The sequence below is a fragment of the Anser anser genome, assembly GCF_964211835.1.
Source record: "Anser anser genome assembly, chromosome: 1".
Classification (NCBI taxonomy): Eukaryota; Metazoa; Chordata; class Aves; order Anseriformes; family Anatidae; genus Anser; species Anser anser.
The window spans coordinates 135417226-135438761 of record NC_139720.1 but is presented as its reverse complement, the minus strand read 5'-3'; the positions used below and the strand labels follow the sequence as shown (position 1 = coordinate 135438761).

Genomic DNA, 21536 nt, shown 5'->3' with positions numbered 1-21536 from the left:
AGGTTTACATCTATTTATTGCTAATGGATGTGCTATGCTGACAGCTCTAAAGACACAAATATTCTTTTTATCTATAAGATTGGTACAGAAAAATATATATATACATGTGATATATATGACTGTACTGAGTCAGATCAAAAATTTATGTACCCCTGCTAGTGACCTGAATGTGACTATGATCAACAAAAGTGGAACTAGTTTATTGTAGTGAAGATAACCATAAGGGTAAAATCACATCTATATTTTACTTCAGAATACCTATTTCCAGTTACTTATATGCCTGTGCTTGAAGAAACAGGGAAAAGAAATTAACTAATAATTACTACGCTAATGTTAACTACTGATGTTATCAACCTTGTAAGGTCATAATTTTGTGCTTCTTTAGCAGCCCAGTGAAATCTTAAGTACATGGGCTGATACAGAAATCTCTAGTGAATACAATGCTGTAATCATGGAATGGGTAAGTACACAATTAAAAGAGATAAAGATGAAAAAAAATCTTTTTGTTGTTGTTATTTGTTTATTTTAAAGGAACATCCATCTGGACAGTTAGAAACAATAAAGAAAAGGAAGAACAGATAGTCAGATGGCCACTGTGTGCAATAAAGTACAGCAATACTATTTCAGAAACACCAGACACATTGGAAAAGAAACTAGTGATCTGGGGAAAGAGAAGTCCATGAGATAGCAAAGCAGTAACAAAAAACTTCTTAAAATTTAAGGAACTACTAACATATCTGTAACAAAATTCGTGTAATGTATTGATGAAGTAAATCAACCAAATAAGAAAAAAGAAACAAGTAAGAGTACATCTTTACATGTAATATGTACAAATATGATAACGGGAGAAGAATGAGAATGAAAAATTCAAGAGACAGAATGCACAAGATGTTCCAGGCTGCACTAAAACATGAGAAGTTTCTAATTATCCAGGTACAAATGCTCATTAATAACTACAAAGTTAATCAATTTAAATGCAATGGAAATAGATTCCCTTAAGCTACTCAAATTTCCTGATTCAGAGTATTCACGATCTTCTCTGAGATGGAAATCCCTCATTAGCCCTTAAAAGGGATCAAGTTGCACCCCTAAGTAAAATATTTCAATTCAGATTACTAAAGTATGGGTTACATACAAAAGAAATTAGGCAAAAGTAATAGATTTTTAAATTAACGTATATACTTGGATATATTATAAATTAAGAGTTTGTTTATGTAGGAACTCTTTACCAGTTTAACTGCTCTTGAACTGAATACTTTAAATCTAATACAAAGCATTGCCTGGACCTCATTTCCACTATTGCAATATACTTAATCTTTTAAAATATGATGTAAATTCTCTTTACAAGTCAATGTCAGCCTATCATACAGTCATTTGCAGACTGCAAAACTAGTATCTGTACCTGCAGAAACCTAAGACAACATCCCAATATCAAAGCATAGGTCAGGACTTTTCTAGAAAACAAAAATATAATTATGAATAAACAAAGGACTGGCTTTGGCCTATATTGAAAGATGAAAAAGAACTACCAAATATGACTGAATAAATGTCCAAAGGATAAAATAAAAAGACAAATATTTATAGAAGTAACTTATTTGCAAATAAAGCAGAATATAGATATAACTAATGGGATCACAGCTAAGAAATAGTTACAATGCTGTTCTATTAAAAACAAAAAGAAAAAAAGTGGGAAAGGTTGTAATGAAATGTCTGCATCTCATCACAACCTTTCTAAACCATTTATCCTTTGGTATCTGTATTATTGTTTCTGGAAACATGTAGGTTTTCTTTAAAAGCTTACCATGAGCCTTTCCTACCAGACAGGTGAAATGATGTGCTCCACATACCCTTTGGCCTGGTAGGAATTTGGGCCAGACCTTCCCAATGAAGAATGTGGATGTCCCATCCCTGAAAGTGTTTAATGACAAGTTGGATGGGGCTTTGAGCAAGCTGGTCTGGTGGAATGTGTCCCTGACCATGGGGAGGTGGGGGCAGGAACAAGATAATCCTAGGTTCCTTCTAAACCATTCTATGATTCTATGACTGTAAAAATTACTCAAGTTTTGTATGTTGCTGCTGCTTACTCCTTCAACAACTATGCTAGCAAGTCAGTCCTGCCCCATGAGGTCCAAACTAGAGAAATATATTGTTGTGGGCATTTGCTAAGTGTTAGTAATTCCCCACATCGCTAAAGTTTTGGATTGCTCCCCAGACATGCCCAGGTTCTTCCATCTTTATGCCTAAATATTTAACTTGGACACACTTTGTGACTTGGCTGCTATCAGATATCCCTTCCATGGGAGCTCTGAGAGGAGACTGGACAAGATCTGACCCACCATCTACTGAACTGAAGAAAAGAAAATGGAGTGCTTAAATTATATCAAACAGAGCATATAACTGCCCCCTCCTACCTCTCCCCCCCACCCCCAAATAAAATAAAGTAAAAGTAAAAATAAAATAAAATTCACGATGTCTGCACTCAAAGATTTCTTTTCAGAAGAACTGAGAGGTCATCCAGCTTTCTTAAAGTAATTTCCTCCAATCTATACCACTGAAAACCCTGTTCATAAAATAAACACTTTGTTTTTCTTTACTCATTTCTTAAGCCAATAGCCTTACCTATGGAATATGACATTACAGAAAAAATGCGGAGTTTGTCTTTAGCTTTCCTACATGATGTTATCTATGTTACCCTATCACACAGTAGAGAGAAAAGAAGAGTAATGAGAATTATCTGAGTATACAGGTAACTTTGCAAGAAATATCCATCAAATACAAAATTAACTTTCAAAGAAATTATCAGTCAAATATGTCAGTGATTTTTCATTCTTCATGAAAAAAATCATAAGATCACACAAACTTTCTGGGTTATAGGCAAGCCAACACACTTTTGGAAAAAAATAAATAAGGCTCTTAATACTATTTCTTCATAAACTTTAAAAATGATCGTAGGCTATATGAGTGACATCATCTGACATCATCACTGCTGATAAGCATATAGGGTGGTAACCCTTGCTCTATTGCTCTGTTTCACCTGAAGTTCATATTATTTTCAAAAGCAATGACTAAAATTACCAAATACATATTTATATGTCATCTTAATTACTAGATCCAACACATTTAAATTACCAAGGTGCGAACCATTACCATTACAACTCAGATGAGATATAGGATGAAATCAATGAAATCATGGGATTTCATCTCAAACTCACAACAAACACAAAATAAAATGCATTAGCTTAAATATCATTAATAGTTCTTATATTTTAACTACAAGTCAGCATATTTATAATAGATTAAGAATGTGCACATAGCTCATGTAGCTGTTTCTTATACTGCAATTGACTACTCTTAGCTCTTTTCTGCCATTCTAGATCGTGGAGAAGATAGAACAATGTACCTGTCAGTAGAAAGGAAACACATCCACCATGGAAACATTTCAGCTTTGAAATCAAATCAAAGTCACAGTCAAGGTTGCAGCTAAGTGATAAGAAAAAGCAAATTAGGGACTACATGACCAAATGATTATTTATTTATTTTTTTATTATTATTAAAGAAGTGGGAACAGGCTTGCCTCTTGGGTTATCTAAACAAAATCATTTTCTATTTCTGCACAAAGGAAATGTGATGCATGCAAAAAAGAACATAGTGTCTTTGAAGAATTAAGCTCCGGGGAGAAGGGAGAAAGGGAGAAAGGAACGTGTTGATTGCTCCCAGTGACATTTGCTTAACAACCACAAGAAAATGAAAATGGTCAACACAGGTTAAAGCCTTAGATCTACACTGCCTTAGCTCACTGAAAAAGGACACTAAACAAATTTTGTGCTTAAAAAAATCATTTGGAATTCCAAAAGTGCTGGACCAATGTACAAGTACATATCTCATTAGATCCAGTCTGAGGAGAGTGTTTATATGTCATAAGAAATATGCATTTCAGAATGATCTGCAAGAATTACACCAACTAGGTCACAGCCACCTGGCAGGTCTGTTAGAGCAAACACTTTATATTGTACTCAGGAGTAATTTCTTTATTACTTGAAAGACAGTAAAGAAACTTAAAAGACTGATAAAAATTTTCCAAACCATTATGTTGAATAAGCATGCAAACAGCATACTTTCTTCCAAAATCCATTTCTGACTACTTAATTTTATTATATGCTTTGCTGTCATTCATGCTTTTGATAAGCTTTGTGAAAAAAAAAATAAGACTATTAACTATGCAACACATGTTACTAACAGCTTTTCTTTCATTCATCGTTAAGCTACCTGACCTCTTCTGACTTTAAATACATTAGAATGGCGTATTATATGCCTTATCCAACCACTAAGTTTTCCCCATCTTTCAATATCTAAATGTCTTAGGATCTAGTATAAGTCTTATTTCCTATAGCATGTCTTCTATCTCTTGGAAAAACAAACAAACAAACAAAACAAACAAACAAAACAAAAACACTCCTTTCTTTGTGAACATTGAAAGCAAAGGATTAAATGTAAATGTTGATAGCAAGCTTAAACTCCTCTATCTGTCAATGAGCCTAATCAACTTTTAGATGCCACAATTTTAAACCTCTACTGATATATTTTTTTAAATCATCACGGTATAATGGTAGTAAAGCCTTTTACCACCCAGAGACATTTCCTTCTTGCAATTATTCTAATCCAAATCAGAAAAAGCCATTTGGATCCTCATTTTCTAAATGGCCAACTGAGGCACAAAGGCAGCAGATTGTCTATCTATAATTTCATGGGCTAGCTGTACGAAATACTCTCAGTTCCCCTCAGACTCTATGAAATCTGTCTACTGCATTGATTAGAAAAACTGTCTTGTAAAGTTCTCACCTGTTGAGATTACTCACACCAACAAGTATAGAAATAATCTTTCTACATATCCCAGATCACATCACTTTAGAGAGAAATCAAATTTTCTGAATTCCTGACAACTCATATTTTATGGGTCTTTACCTAGGAAAGAAATCAGTATCGACAATGTTCCTGTAACAGCCTAACTTAATAGGAACTTGTTTATAGGGAAGAAAAAAAAAATGAAGAGAAATTAGAACTCTAAGGAATAGATTTTTTTTTTTTTGGGGGGGGGGGGGGGGGGGAATTAAGCAAATATGACAAAATACTCTTCCAGTTCTTCTCAAAAAAAAAAAAAAGTTTCACAATAAAATGTTGCCTAAGGCAAACAAGACTTTAAGACAAAATAAAATAAATTGAAATAAAACAAGCCTTAAGAAATAATAATAAAAAAAAATCTTAGCAAACATGGTGCAGTGGAAGCACATACTGAAATCTGTAGATATAAAAGGTGACTAAAATCATCTCAATCAAACCCTGTAAAATACAGTACATTTGGTAGGGAAAATAAATAATTAAAAGAATGAAAACTCAGGTAATTTTGCTTCACCCCTGTGTATTTAGAAATAAAGTTGTTATGAGCCTGTACATAAAATGGAGAAGGTAAATTGTGAGTTGTGTATGGTACCACCAAATATTTACACAAGAAACTTAAAATGACAAAACAGCCAAGAAACTAGCTTACTTGTGGTAAAATATCACACAAAGAAATAATTCAGCGGTTCAGGATGAAAAAAAAAAATCCTTTAAAATAAACCCACTTATAATGCAGAAAAAAAAAGGAGAAAAAAAAGGTTTGTCATCTGGTTTTAGGATATGATAGCAACTATCTTATTTTTGTTGAGGCAAAGAAGAAAGAGGATCGCAAGAGGAAAAGGGGGGCGGCGGGTAGAGAGAGAGAAGCAAAACCAAAAGCTACATATTTAGATTTTTTAAAAAGTCAGTTAATAATCACAATACTAAAGCCATCCTGATTATTATTTGTGTTAACATAATTAGTATTATTAGCAAAACAAGTAAGGTAAAATAGCATACATTTAGAAGTTTGATACACTATTCGGAAACGTGTGGAAGCAACACTCACAAGAGACATAAACTATTTCATAATATTTTTAAAGCTTGATATATGCTGGTATTTTTTACACTTATCATTACTTACTAACCTCTTCAATTATGTAAATGTAAGAGAAAATTATCTTAAGTATTACAGGCCATATTCTCAAAGGTGCAAAAAGATTAAATGACTACTTGAATTGTCAATTGACTGCAAGACAGGTGTTACATGATGGAGATCTTTCACTACCTTCCTAGATGTATATACATTTTTAAGGCCACTGGATGCACTTAGAGAATTAATGCTTGCAATATCTGAATATTATCCCTGCCTCAAGTCTTGCAATATCCCAAATACTTGTTGGGCACATTCATACAATGGGATGTAGGACAAACATTTCATGATGATAACCAAGTTGTGAGCAAGTTGCTTGAATAAAAATGGAAAATGAAATAGAAACAAACCAAACCCAAACCAACAAAACCATAAGAACTAAATTAAAGAAAATTCCAATGTACAACCATGGACCTCATAAGATCCTCATAGTTTCCTGCAGTACAAATGCAAACTGCTAAGCATAGCTGCAGTGTCCCTCTGAAGGAATGCAGTACAGAGGGACTAAGATGTGAAAGAAAAGCAGGTTCCCTCATACACCTGTTTCATTAACACCCACTAAATAGCTCATTTTCTGGTCCACCTATTTGGTAGTTGTCTCCCTTCCAAAAATTACTTAAGACACCTTACTGATGTTTTCTCAGCTTTTGCTTCTTCTTGCAACTTTAGTAAAACAAGAGATAATGAAAAAGATCTGGATAACATTTTTTGTGGAAATTGAAATTGAGGCTGTATCTTGTGTACATATGACATTCACTTGTAATGTGAGCAAAGAGACCATGACAGAACTCAGTAACGACAAGAAGTTGCAACAAATAGTTAGACTGAAGAAAGAGAAAAGAAATGCAGTTTGAAAATCCCGTAGTGGTTTACTGTGAAAATGGTTAAAAACAACAACAACAAAAACAACAAAACAAAACAACAAAAACAGATACAGTTAAGAATAAAAATTTACCTATTCAGTCCATATACCATATTTTTGTTCTGGGAATAGGTCTGAAGGTATTATGAATAATCCCTTGTTAATTAAAATAAAGAATAAGCCATCCATGGTGGATTGTTAGATTATTTATTTATTTATTTATTTATAGTTCATATTACTGCATTTATTTGTATTCAGTTCTTTCTTCAATCTGTTTTATTCAAATAATCCCACTGAGAGACTGTCATACTAAGCTGTTCTCTTTTGTACGTTTGTGTCATTTTCTTTGACTTAAATATACTTTGAGGTAATTGTTAGTGACTAAGCGTAATAATTATGCCATATGCATGGTTTTAGATGCCATCATAGTAAACATCTGATGTGATCCAACTCACACAGACACACCCTAGTCATCAATTACTACTACTCAGCCTCTTGTACCTATTCTCTAAAGGCAGCACAAGAACCCTTACCTTACCTACAACGTAAGGTAGAAAGAGTCCTGATGAGAAAAGCATCTCAAATCAGCAAGAACACTAATGTACCAGTCCTTTTAAAGGACCTACATTATGTCTGGAAGCAGGGTATTTTGAAGGGGAAACCCTTATTTTTGCAATTTGGCACTTTGCATGACTAAATATAACTTAACTCCAGTATGATGACAGTGAAAACTAAACTCTCTATATTATTAGTGAGGCAGAAACTTAGGCATGCTTTACATTTTTTGCCTTGGTGAAATAGAAGGGTGCAAAATGCTTTGGTGTTTTGCATATAAAAAAAAAAAAGAAAACGGAGAGTCAATGGCATTCATTGACAAAAATCTGACTCTGTCTAAATCAAGGCTATAAATTAGGAGTAAAGAATGATTCCTTTTTTAATTAAAATGTTGCAGCTAACTCACCATAACTTAACAGACCATTCTTTTTTTTCTACTTTAGAATCAATTCTGCTATTCAATGAGTTTAAAATCAAGTAGTGTCATTTGCTATTTAATGGTTTAACTGGTGCATTCTCAGTATGCTTCTCATTTAAAACTTCATCATTTAATTTAAAAAATAAAAATAAAAACTTTGGTGTAAATTCGTCAGTGTGATTGCATGTTTTAATTGGATAGGTTTTATTTTGTACATAAATTCCTCTCTCCACAAAAATAGAACCAACACTCACAGTGTTATTAATTTTCAGGTTTGCAAAGGTAGACAGGATTCCTTCTGATCTATTTTAGGGGCATTAACCAGGACATGTCTGTATGTTTTTTTTCTACTGAATTCACCAGCACCATTTGCAAAGCTCTTAAAAAATGAGTTTGCTGGAAACTTGTGCTCCCTCTGCTGGATGAATAAAGCATGAATAGCAAGTGAAAGCAGAACCATTGGGACAGTATTGCGAATGCAGAATTAACTGCTTAAAATTTTCTAGCCACACTAAAAATACCACATAAAAGATAATTAGATTCTAAGTTATTTGTAAGAGGATAAAATTTATATTTTTGGATTGGGCTTTCATTTGCGTAACTGAATATTTACTAAATCAGACAATGTATCCAGGATTTCCAGATATGATGGCTTGTAAACATTACAAGTGATTATCAGATATTCATTTGAATCAGCACAAAGTAATTTCTCTCCATTAGATTAAACATGTCATGCCCTATCAATTGAAAATCTATTTAACAACAACCCAGCGATAATAACTAGTTTGGAACAAGACACTAGAAATCCTATTTTTGACTAAAATTCCCTATACATAGTGTAGGAAGTTGGCTTACCATTGCAAATAAATTTATTCTTCACTAGACGTATGCCTACAGCAAGAACTTTAAAAGATAAATTTTTCTTTTATTATAACATTTCTATAATGGATTTTTAACACATCAGCACCAGCAGATAGCTGTAAGCATTAGTTCATGTTCATGGTTTTGCGATAATTATTTCTTATTCTTTGTCTCTTTGTGTAACAGAAGAGCAAGAGCAACCTCCACACTAAAAAAAGCCCTAAATATTAAGAAAACAAATACATCCATATTCCCTCAGATGATAATATCACATACACAAATGAAATATCTTTTTTTTTTTTTTCCTATTTGGCTAAAAATTAATGCATTGTCATCACAAAATGTGAACATTTAATTCCTTATCTGTCATTTGGAGAATATTATGCTTATCTGGAATTATAAGCAAGAAGCACTGAGGTGAAGAATTGAATGCTGGAGTTATTCTTTCATTTTAAAAAGGATGACAAAACAAAGTACAGTGCAATGTTGCAATGTTCAGGAGCATGTTTTTTTTTTTAATTTCTTGACTTATTTAGTAGATAATTAAATATTTATAGAGCAGAAATGAATAGTTGTTTGGTTCACACATTACCCATGACTGCCACATTGTTGTTCTTTATTTATTTATTTATTTATCTACTTCTCTTCCAGTCTACTTTTAAATGTCCAGTGAAAGCATGCTTTTCTTGGAAAAACACTCCAAGACTCTATTATCTCTGAGGGTTATAACAGGTCAGATCCCTGCTAATCAGAAAAAGGATAATTCCTTTAAGTATTTCCACAGATGCAGACTGATTCATGAACCTTGCTAGTTAGTTGAGCTATTCAGCAAATGTCGGTTTTGTCTGAAGCTGCACTTAATGTACTAAGTGAACCAAACCAGAACAAAAAGATACAAATAACTTTCAATAAGTGTGCAGACCTATGCAACAAAACAAAACAAAATAAAAACTGAAACAAGATTAATGAGATCAGAAAGCCTTATTTTTTCCAGTGTAATTTTATAGGTGGAATGAAATCAAAGCTAGTCGAAATGGTGTAATCAAGATGCTACTAATGTCAGAGTATTTTTAGTATCCACTAAACAGACATCTGCCAAGGACCTACTCCACTGCTTGTAGAACAGAAACCCTCAGTTTTAGATGTCAGATTGTTATGTGTTTTGGAAGAAAGCAAGAAGACGCACAGTAGACAGGGCCAGCATATATAGGAATGTTTTGCAGGAATGCAGAGGAAAATGTTAAAAAAAAAAGAAAAAAGAAACAAAACAAAACAAACAAACAAAAAAGCACTCTAACAAGACTATTGGGAGTCAATGGGCAGAATGAAGTAAAATCACCTGTCTGATCTGTCTCATGACCCACATGACTAAAGACTGTTGTTTTTTTTTTTTCAATCACAGAGCCAAATGGCACAGCCTCTACATCTCCAAAGGCACTGCTCTTTGACTAAAAGGATGATAACATTAATTTCTCTTTGTGGTAGAAGCATTAATTTATAACATTTTAAAGGACATTCCCCCCCATCCAGCAGGTTTTTCAGCATGAGGCAATGATGAGACTCTGGGGAATTCTGCCAAAAGTCCTGTTCAGATTAGATAATGCCATATTGAATCCTGAGCCTTCTTTCTAGGCTTCATTGAATATCAATTCCTGAAAAAGCCATTTGGGTACAATCCTGTAAAGTGCCTGTGGAATGGGCAACTCTAGAAGGGAAGAACAAACATTTTGAAATCAGCAACTTAATCTGAGTTTATCTCTAAGGATTTAAGAACTTTATTTCATCTAGATTAGAGTCCTGTTCTTTGCTGTCAGAAGGTATTTGTGACTGTTAAAAGCAACAATGTGAAATAAGGGCCTGGATTACCCATAGCTTTATCCTAGTAGGCAGAGGGTAGTGAGACATATGCCTTCTTCTTTCTCACAGATGCTGCAATATTTTTTTTGATTAAGAAGAGGGGATATGTTGAACCCTTGCAGTGAAAGGCTTGAGGTGTTCTGACACAATGGGAACTCTATCTTTCACAATAGAAAATGATTTTCTCTCTGTTGTTAAATTTTGTGGTTCTTTTTGACTGGGATTATATGCAGTAATTCCAGCATTAGCATTTCATCTTATAATTGTTATCTATCATTAATACCTCTCACTTTGGATAGCTACACAAGCTTTTTAAAAAGGGATACTTCTATTTGTGCATAATTTTTGTACTGTATGACTGAAATATATTTGAGTAACAAGGCAATTTTGATACTCAATATGCAACTTTCCAAAGAAGACAGAAATTGACTGAAAGGTATTGACAGAAACTGTGACAATCTTAAAAATGAAAACAAACTGTTGTTATATTCTTTTTTGTTGAAGAAAAACATTAATTGTAATACGAAAGTGTTCAAACATTATCACCCATAAAATAAAATAAAAAACTAAATATATTTAAAAAAATAAACTCCTGTATTTTAAATATAACTAAATACATCAAATGAGAAGTAAAACTCTATGTTTCTATATCGAGTACACAAATTATAATTGATTTTAAAAACCACATAAAGATTTTCAGGAAGTATCAAAACTACAGATATTAGTTTTTGGATTTCTTCAGGATATGTACATAAAACCTGGATTTGATTTCTTACATAGCTACTTACATTTACAAAAACAGAAAATAGAAGTAGAATACGATAGAAATAGAAATACAATAGAAAAATTGCATTTTTGAGATTACCTGATAAATTCCAGATACACATATACTGAAACTTGAAATTACATAAATTCTAGGAGGATCAAGACTGTAGAAACTTAATAAAAATTACATATATCTTTCATTCTGTTACTATTTTTATATAGGTACCTTTATTCCTCATATTAATAAAGAAACCACTGGATAGCTTACTTTTTTTTTTTTTTATGTCTTCAAATAATTGTTAAGATGACATCTTGTTGTCTTTGTCTTTCTCTCCGCTCCCCCCCCAAAAAAAAAAAAAAGATTAAAGATAAATTTTTGAACAGATTTTTATCAATTTAATTTTATAGGGGCAATTTTGATAAAAAAGCATTTTCCAAATTAAACAGACGCTGCAATTCAACAGAAATGATGTGAAGAAGGCTGCAAACATCCAGCTATATACTTAGCAGACATCTGCCTAATCCCAAAAAGTGGCACAGCATGCAAGTTATAGAAATCACCTAACACACCTCTTCTTTATTGGCTTTAATCAAGTCGTTGATTTCTTAATTGCTTATTCAACTAGAAACAGAGTCTAAAGAAGCAAGTACCTTTCCTCCATACTACTGCTCAGAGAAGGAATACTGTTGATCTCTTTGCTGTTACCCAAGACTTTGTTTCTTCCCAGTACCCTACAGTTATATACATCACTAATCCTGGACAGCATTCTCAATTTCTCTATTCTAATGAAAAAATCATGACCTACCCCTTCAGCCTTAATATGTATCATTACCTATCACTTTTTGTTGTCACTTTAGCAGTATTTATTGTGATTGTAAATGATACAGAAGCTCACAGAGTATTTTTACTGAGCAGTTCTCTGAAGATTCCAAATACTTCATGAATCAATCCCTAGTAGATGTATGGTGGCTTACTAGCTACCCACTTGTATAAAATGTACCCTTTTCCCATATAACAAAGTAAGTAATATATATATGTTTACAAAAAAATCCTTTTTTGTTTCATTTTCTTTTTTGGATTTGAAGAGAGAAGGTTTTAAACAACAAAAAGATGTTTTAGATTTTTTTTTATCTCAACCTAATATTAATACAACTTTTAAATTTACCATGAAAGAAATCCAAATTAAAGTTCTTTTATATATATAACTTATTAAAGTTCTTTTAAATATATAGCTTTTTGCTATATATTTTTCCCATTTATGATAGGAGTTAGCAATCTCCTTCAGCATCCACAGATTCAGATGATAAAGGCCAGGGATTAAGCACAGCCGATTAACAGTCTGTGTCCTCTTCAATCTAGCATTTCCACTGCAGATAAACCTATATTCAGACTGAAGTTATAATAAACAGGCTGTCCTTAATATCATTTCCCTAGATGACCTCTGACATTCATGTATTCTTGCGGAAAATTGCAGTTTGTAGTAACTGGAAAAGCAGACAATGCAACATACACTCCCCACAAATTTATTTTTTAAATTTTTATAAATTGTTTATTCAGAAAATCAAACTAAATGTTTAGAAAACAGTTTGGACAGAGTGTTAATTTTACTATAAATATTTCTTTCAATTATCACTTTCAATTATCATTTTCAATTCCTTATGATTATAGATTAGACTTTTTTATTAATATTTCTTTATTGCTTATTCTTATCTTTAAAATAACCACCTATTTGTTTATACTTATTATGAGAAATATTATTTATTGTTTATACTTATTATGAGAAAACAAATATATCTTGATGGATTAGAGTGGTAGCAAAACTCTTCCAAAGTCAAAGGAAAAAAAAATCAAACACCAAAATACTCTACCTACTGAAATATAAATGTTACTCTACAGAAAGTGTCAGTACAAACAATTTCTCCAGTGAATATCAGCAAAAGAATAAAAGTCTACATGGACATAATTTGCATAACATTCTGTTAGGTATGTGCTTTAATTTTTACCATAAATAATATTTTTGCTTAAAACAGAAAAAACAAATCTAAAAACAAGGACCCTTTTTGGTTTTTTTTAGGAATATTTTAATATAGAAAATTCTGACAAGTTTTTCAGCCACTGCCATTTGATGTTGAAATCCAGAACTTATGGGTCAGGAAAAAGAAAAAGTCAATGACTATTGCAGATATAAAATGTTTAATGGACATTTTAATTCCTTTACCTAGATGCTCCAGGTATTTTAAGGAACTATTGAATTTTGTGTTGTTTAATTTCAATGTGTTTCTTTAAACTGAATCATGAGCATTTAGTATATATAATAAAACATAAATAAATATATAAAACAAAATATAAAATATAAGATTCAAATATATAAATCTTATCTATCCAGTTAAAGGGCCTGGGTTTTACTCTTGTTTCCATTAGTTTATACTGGCAGAATTCTAGTGAAATTATTCTGAAATCAGATGAATTAATGTGTGTGTTTATTCTTCAGCTCATTATTCAAAGCACATGACCAAAATTTGGTTCCTTTTGCCCAAACCACAGAAACAATGAGAAACAGGTCATGTTATGGGGAAAAAAAAAAAAAAAAAAAAAAAAGAGATGCAATTTGGTTATTAATTCCCTAGAACTGGTTTGAAGCAAGCACTGCATGTGGCCGTAGTTAATTCATTAGAGTTGTTCATCAATTCTTTTCACTGAAGGTGTTTTTTGTCTTTTTCTTTCTTTCTTTTTTTTTTTTTTTTAAGGCATAAAATGATTCAGATTAAGTTTCATAGTCAGAACATTAACTAGGTTGGGATGATTCCATTCACCTTTTATTGCAGACATAAAACAGTTTCAAAGCTTTTCTACATAAATCTGTACTTGAGAAAGAATTGGAACTGTTTATTTAACTCAAAGTCACTCACTTTGAGACTTTGCTTCAAAAACTAATTTCATGGTCTCTCTCTGTAGCAACATAGTTTATTTCTGCCAACTATGACTCATATAATGAAGCTTAATGTGTTTAATCAGATTGTACGGACTACAATTTAAGGCTATTTATGTTTACTATGGTTAGAAGACACAGTAACTTAGGAGGTGTGATTTGTAGGTCAGTTCTCCTTAATCATCTTTATGAACAGAAGGTTGCATATTTTCCTTACCAAAGAGCTACACTGAGTTATAATTAAGTAGTGATAAAATTTCAGCCTACAATTAAAACATCATGTATTCCATATATTCATTTTGAAATTTCGTGTTCTCTGCTGGAGCTGGTTAAAAACACTTGTCATATTGTACGGGAACAATCTTGCCTTCAGCTCATTACCAACACCAAATCTTTTCTGTCATTTTATTCAACTAAATACCTAAATACTCTTTTTTTTTTTTTCCTGAGAGAGTCAGTATATAAAAGACAACTGATTCCCATTATAAGAAGTTATTTTGTGTAAATAAAATAAAATCTAAAATGATGAGAAGTTAAGTGGACATAAAGGTGTACAAGAGTGCAATTAAATTTATCAGTCCTTTTTATTTATAAGCTAACAGCAAATCTCATTTGCTATTACACACAATACAAGGAATTTTATAGGCTGTTAGTCAGTCAGCACACAGTATTTTATTATTACCCACTTGATATAAAATATTCTTCTAGAAATTTATATAAATATTTTTTCCATTTCTAATTTTCTGTCTTCTTTATTTAATGGAAGAAACGTATTTTTACTAGATTAGAGGAATATATGAATGTAATGACATTGGCCTTTAAAAGGACATGAAGTTAGCAGAGTGAGAACAATTAAATTCTTAACCTGAAATGTTTTCTTAGGACAAAACCACCATAGTGACAAATTAAAAGCTGCAGACGAAATCCATAATATACAGAATTATGGGAAATATATTTGAGAATAACCTAGGAGTGAGGTACAGTGCAATGAAACTAGAAGAGGGAAAGAACCAAGTGGCTCCTTCTAGTAAATACACAGGCGTGAACATAAACACACATACATATACACACATACAGAGCAGCCTACACACACCTTGTCTTTCAGAGTCCTGTGATTTAAGCAGCTTGATAGTATCTGTTTGCAGTGTTCCCAGTATTCCCAAACCTTACCCCTTTATTTTTAGCTTTTAGGTTTTTGCTTCAGTTGATGAGAACTGGAAAAAAAGGTGGTATGTTTAAAGCTTCCAAACAGCTTGGAAATTCTGAGTAAAGAAGCCAATCAAGTCAGAAGGATTACAATAAAGAACAAAATTTGCATATTTAGAGTATGGTTACTGAGAAATAACAATGCCTTAGTTATGCAAATCAAACCCTCAGCTGAAGTGAAGGGATTTGCATATCTAGGAGAAATCTGTCACTTTATGCACCAGTAACTACATTCTAAGTGGCTGAAAGAACTGGCATTTAGCAGAATATTATATATAATTGCCAGAAGAGTTTTTTATTTCCTTGGGATATAAACTATAATCATTTGAGGATTGGTGAAAACAGTTCTTGTTTTCTGTAAGAAGAAATACCATTTTGCACCTCAAAAGTTATATCTAGTATGCCAAAACACTAGAATATTTAAGACCGAGATCATGAAAACTTTCAAGGTGTTGTGTGTTGCCATTTGTGTTCATCCTTTTTGTGGATGAAGGTGATTTACAGTAGTCCTCCTGAGAGAGGAATGCAGAAAACATGAAAATTTAAGGACACCTGTTCAGCTCTGTGTAATAAAAAGCACTTTTACTCCATTTTACATGTAATGAATGAAGAAAACCAAGTTGGACTGAAAAGCTTCATATGTAAAAATCCTGGAATAAACCCCCTATAGACTGAACCACTGTACAGTTTTCTATCATATACTAAAATCAAACAAAGTTAACCATAAGCTCCAAGGTAATAAAATAGAATAAAATAATAATAAAAAGTAATGATAAAAAAAAAGAGGGAGAGGGGAGAATTCTCCTTTAAAATGAGTATGCTGCAGCATTTGTACCATCCATGCAATGAAAAATACAAAGTTACTTCTAGTTAATGTTTATTTCCCTGTTCCTCTTTCCTCTCCTGTGTATGATACTCAGCTCTAGTTCAGAAGTAAGATTACACACCCTGTCCACTGGCTGCAAATGAAATTGTGGTGTTGCACTGATACATGAAGGAGAATTCATGCAAACATGTTCAATCTGCAAAGTATTCTTTATGATGAATATTCAGGAACATGATCCATTTCTACAGATAAAACACGGGGGAAACTGAGCAAGATGCTTTAAAGACCTAGCTACTCAACTCATGCAGGAACTGGTGAGTGAGCTGAAGTGTGTTCCTTAGAGTACTTACCATCCTCTGTGGGTACATAGATATTCAAATACAGGCAGTCTTCATTTTGATCTTGAACATATGTCACCACAGTATCCAGATTGGCTGTAAACCAGACTGGCAGCATGTCGTTGAGCAGTGACCTCTCATCCAGGTACTGTGGGCAAACAGCAGCAAACTGTGTGGCATTTCGGACACCCGTCCAAGATGATGGAGGTTCTGGAGGCTGAAATCGCCTTTCTCCAGTTGGAGGAGAGGCATAAGGAACACCCAGATACTGTTCCACTGGACCAAGGATCTCATTGGGCAGAGGTGTTCTTAAACCACGTATTTTGCCATAATTCGTGGTAACCACTGGGTATTGTGCTTGACCATCAATGAGAGTAAATCTTATAGCCAGTGCAGTTATCCACAGGAGGAAGTTAGAATTCAACATGACACACACTGGGGTGAAGATCAAAGGCAGCCATAGAAGTCCCATTGGTTTTGACATTATTTAAATGAACATCAGCAGTGCTCTTTTCTTCCACAACCAGGAGAAAAAGGAGTCAAAGAAAACGAAAATAATAAAATAAAAAAGCAGGCAAAAGTAGATGAAGTGAGGCAAAAGTGTAATCTTGTTCAGGCAGTGAAAAAACAAAAGCTAATGCGTGCCTCAGTTGACTGACTGTAGACAAATTCCAACATCTGAAGAAACAAAGGAATGTTTGCCCCCAGGGACCATCCCAGACTTGAGTGTTGGCTTACTCCTGGCAACACACAGCTTTTCCCAGCCAGTAGAGTGGGGACAGATCTACAGTTACTCTATTTCCCCAGCAAAATGACTCCTTCCAGTCAAGTCTAGCCCACTCAGTCAGCCTGTAGCCAAAAGAAAGCAAACAGTTAAAATCAACAGACACGTTTTATTGGCATAAACCTACACAAAATAAACAAATAAATCAAATTCATTCTTTATTTACACAGAATGACCCACATATCTTTTATGAACTTTAGCCACCTTGGTTAGCTATGCGTTTCTGAAGATACACAAGGTAAGAAAATTGAAAATTGAAGCCACAAACTTGTCCAAGGCTATAAAACAAACCAAACACTCTGCTTCTGTATATACTTTCAAACCAAACCACAGCCCAAATGTTAATGCTTTTAGGAAAGTTATCCCACATTTAATTGCTAGCTCCAGGGTATTTTCTGCCCTGAATGAACATCTCCTTTTTTAACCATACTTGTATTCCCACAGCAAATGCTCATTAGACGTTTTGCTGCATTGGATAATCTCTTTGTTGTTATATGACTTCTATATATTATTTTTCATAGGTATGCATAATCTTCTGTATGATAAACAATTTACCTCCACATAATTCAGACATTCCAATGAATGTAATAGAATTATCTTAGTTCAAAGCAAATGTGACAGTAGAATTAGTTAAAATTAGATACTATGGTATTGGTTTTCATATTGTCTTTGTTCAATTTCTGACAAAAAGGAACAATTCCAACTGAAAAATAAATGTGTAATACAATCTCTCAAAAATCAGATCTTGACCTACACTGTTACAGCTATGGAACTTTGCCTTCTTACATGCTCCTACTTTAAATTCTTAGACAGAAGGCAATTCATAAATTAATTATGTTATTTTTTAATGAAATAGAAGTCACATATCATTACAAGAAGCATAAATAACAATACAACACTTGTTAATACTTACATTCTTCTCCCTACACAAATAAATGGAGGAGTTCCCTTTTTATCAATTTTTCAATTTAAAATCACAGATGGCAATTCCACAGTTTGAAAAATCCTTATTATAGGAAACTGATACCGATACTATACATTTTATAGGATGAACACAAGCTAACATATAAGCCATATATATGTGGACAAAGAGGTTCAATTTTCAGTCAGGAACCTGTCTCATGAAAACCGGTTTTCAAAAGCAGAAAAATCCAAGTTAAGTAGTTACTGAAAGTGGTTTCAAATTAAACAAACAGATAAACAAACAAACAAAACCAGATACACAGAGATATTTATGTTGATTCTTTGAGACAAGGACAGGCATCTGTGCAAAAGAAAAACAAAAACTAAATTCTTTCAAAACCCCTGGCATTCTTTAATGACTTTATTTGAGCATATGTACCACAAACGATGTAAAACACCTGAACACTAGAGACCAGAAAAATACCAGGTACATATTATTTCTGGTGAATCAAATTTTCATAGAACCATAGAATCACAGAATATCCCAAGTTGGAAGGGACCCAAAAGGATCACCAAGTCCAACTCCTGGCACCGCACAGGTCTGCCCAAAAATTCAGATCATGTGACTAAGTGCACAATCCAAATGCTTCTTAAACTCTGACAGGCTTGGTGCTGTGACTACATCCCTCGGGAGCCTGTTCCAGTGCAAGACAACCCTCTCAGTGAAGGATCTCTTCCTGATGTCCAGCCTGAACCTCCCCTGTCACAGCTTGACACCATTCCCGCAGGTCCTATCACTGGTCACTAAAGAGAATAGGTCGGCGCCTGCCCCTCCACTCCCCCTCGTGAGGAAGCTGTAGACTGCGGTGAGGTCTCCCCTCAGCCTTCTCTCTTAAAGGCTGAAGAGACCAAATGACCTCAGCTGCTCCTCATATATCTTCCCCTCTAGGCCCTTGACCATCTTTGTAGCCCTTCTCTGGACACCCTCCAACAGTTTCACATCCTTTCTGTACTGTGGTGCCTAGAACTGCACACGGTACTCGAGGTGAAGCCGCACCAGCGCAGAGTAGAGCGGGACAATCACTTCCCTCAACAGACTAGCAATTCCGTGCTTGATGCATCCCAGGATACGGTTGGCCCTCCTGGCTGCCAGGGCACACTGCTGGCTCACATTCGTCTTGCTATCAACCACAATGCCCAGGTCCCTCTCTGCTGGGCTGCTCTCCAGTGTCTCATCACCCAGTCTGTACGTATAGCCAGGGTTGCCCCGTCCCAGGTGCAGGACCCGGCACTTCCTCTTGTTAAACTTAATGCAGTTGGTGATTGCCCAACTCTCCCATCTGTCCAGATCTCTCTGCAAGGTCTTTCCACCCTCAACAGAGTCAACAGCTCCTCTAAGTTTAGTATCATCAACAAATATTCTCAAAACGCCTTCTAGTCCTACATCCAAATCATTTATAAAAACATTGAAGAGGACTGGCCCTAAAATGGAGCCCCGGGGGACCCCGCTAGGGACCGTCCGCCAGCCTGATGCAGCCCCATTTACCACAACCCTTTGAGCCCTGTCCATCAGCCAACTGTTCACCCATCATGTGGTGTTTTTGTTTAGCTGTATGCTGGACACTTTGTCCAGTAGGATCCTATGGGAAACTGTCAAAAGCTTTACTGAAATCCAAAAAGATTATGTCAGCTGGTTTCCCTTGATCGACTAGATGGGTGATCTTCTCATAAAAGGAAATCAAGTTAGCAAAACAGGACCTACTCCTTGTGAACCCATTTTGTCTGGGACCAATGACTGCGTTGCCCCCAGGGGTGCTTCAATAACTTCAAGAATAATCTTCTCCGTAATTTTACCAGGCACTGACGTGAGAATGACAGGCCTGTAATTGCTAGGGTCTTCTTCCTTACCCTTCTTGAAAATTGGCACAACATTTGCCAGCTTCCAGTCTACTGGGACCTTTCCAGATTCCCAAGACCATTGAAAAATAATTGAGAGAGGTCCTGCAATGACGTCAGCCAGCTCTTCAAGCACCCTGGGATGAATCCCATCCAGACCCATGGACTTGTGTGGATCCAGGTGGAGCAGCAAATCCCGCACACTTTCAGGGTCAGCTGGGAGTTTATCATTCCCACCATCACAGTCCTCCAGCTCAGGGAACCCTGGGTCCCAAAGCCCACGATCACCATTGAAGATATAGGCAAAGAAGGCATTAAACGTCTCTGCTTTGCCTATGTCTTTGTCTGTGAGGTGACCTTCCCCATCAAGAAGCAGACCTATGTTTTATTTGGTCCTCCTTTTTCTGTTCACATATTTAAAAAACAAAAAAATAAACAAACAAACAAACAAAAAAAACACAACACTTTTTATTGTCTCGCACAGACCCGGTCAGCTTCAACTCCAATTGGGCTTTGGCCGCACAAATTTTCTCCCTACAAACATGAATGGCGTCCCTGTATTCCTTCCACATTGCCTGACCCTGCTTCCAGCAGCCATACACTTTCTTTTTCTGCTTAAGCTCCAGCAGAAGTTCCTTGGTCAGCCAGGCCAGCCTTCCGCCCTGCCTGTTTGACTTCCGATATTTTGGAATTGCCTGATCCTGTGCTTTTAGGAGGCAGTGCTTAAAGACTGACCAGCACTGATGGATGCCAAAACCTTCAAAAGCAGTTTCCCAGTGGACCTTGCTAACTAGATCCCTGAGCAGCCTGAAGTCTGCTCTCCCCATATCAGGGCTGAAGTTTTGGTGGCAGTTTTCCTCCTGTCACCAAAAATTTTAAACTCAACCACTTCATGGTCACTATGACTGAGATGGCCGCCAATTGCCACGTCTCCCACAAGACCCTCTCCGTTCTCCAGCAACAGATCTAGGAGGGCACCTTTCCTAGTTGGCTCCCTTAGCACCTGCACCAGGAAGTTATCATTGGAACTTTAGGAACCTTGTGGACCTGCTCATGTCAGCCGTATGGTAATCCCAGTTGATGTCTGACAAGTTGAAGTCCCCCATAAGGACAAGGGCAGTTGATCTCAAGGTATCTTAGTTCCTCAGAGAATAATTCATTGGTGTCATCATCCTGGCTGGGTGGTCTGTATTAGACTCCCACAACAACATCCTCTTTGTTCATCCCTTAATCCTTACCCAGAGGCTCTCAACTTTGACATCGCCCCTCCTTCACGTACATCACCACCCCACTGCCTTGCCTGCCCT

The 21536-nt window shown here is 34.9% G+C and overlaps 1 protein-coding gene across 16 annotated transcripts in view; it reads right to left on the bottom strand.

Annotated features, from left to right (window-relative positions):
* NLGN4X (neuroligin 4 X-linked) overlaps window positions 1-21536 on the bottom strand; it is a 203171-nt gene that overhangs the window by 123925 nt on the left and 57710 nt on the right. For all 16 annotated transcript variants that reach the window (XM_083819347.1, XM_083819348.1, XM_083819353.1 and 13 more), the window contains one exon: window positions 16659-17495. In XM_083819347.1, coding sequence (XP_083675473.1) covers window positions 16659-17130 — 472 coding nt within the window. In that variant the 5' untranslated portion in view covers window positions 17131-17495. The remainder of the gene's footprint in view (window positions 1-16658; window positions 17496-21536) is intronic.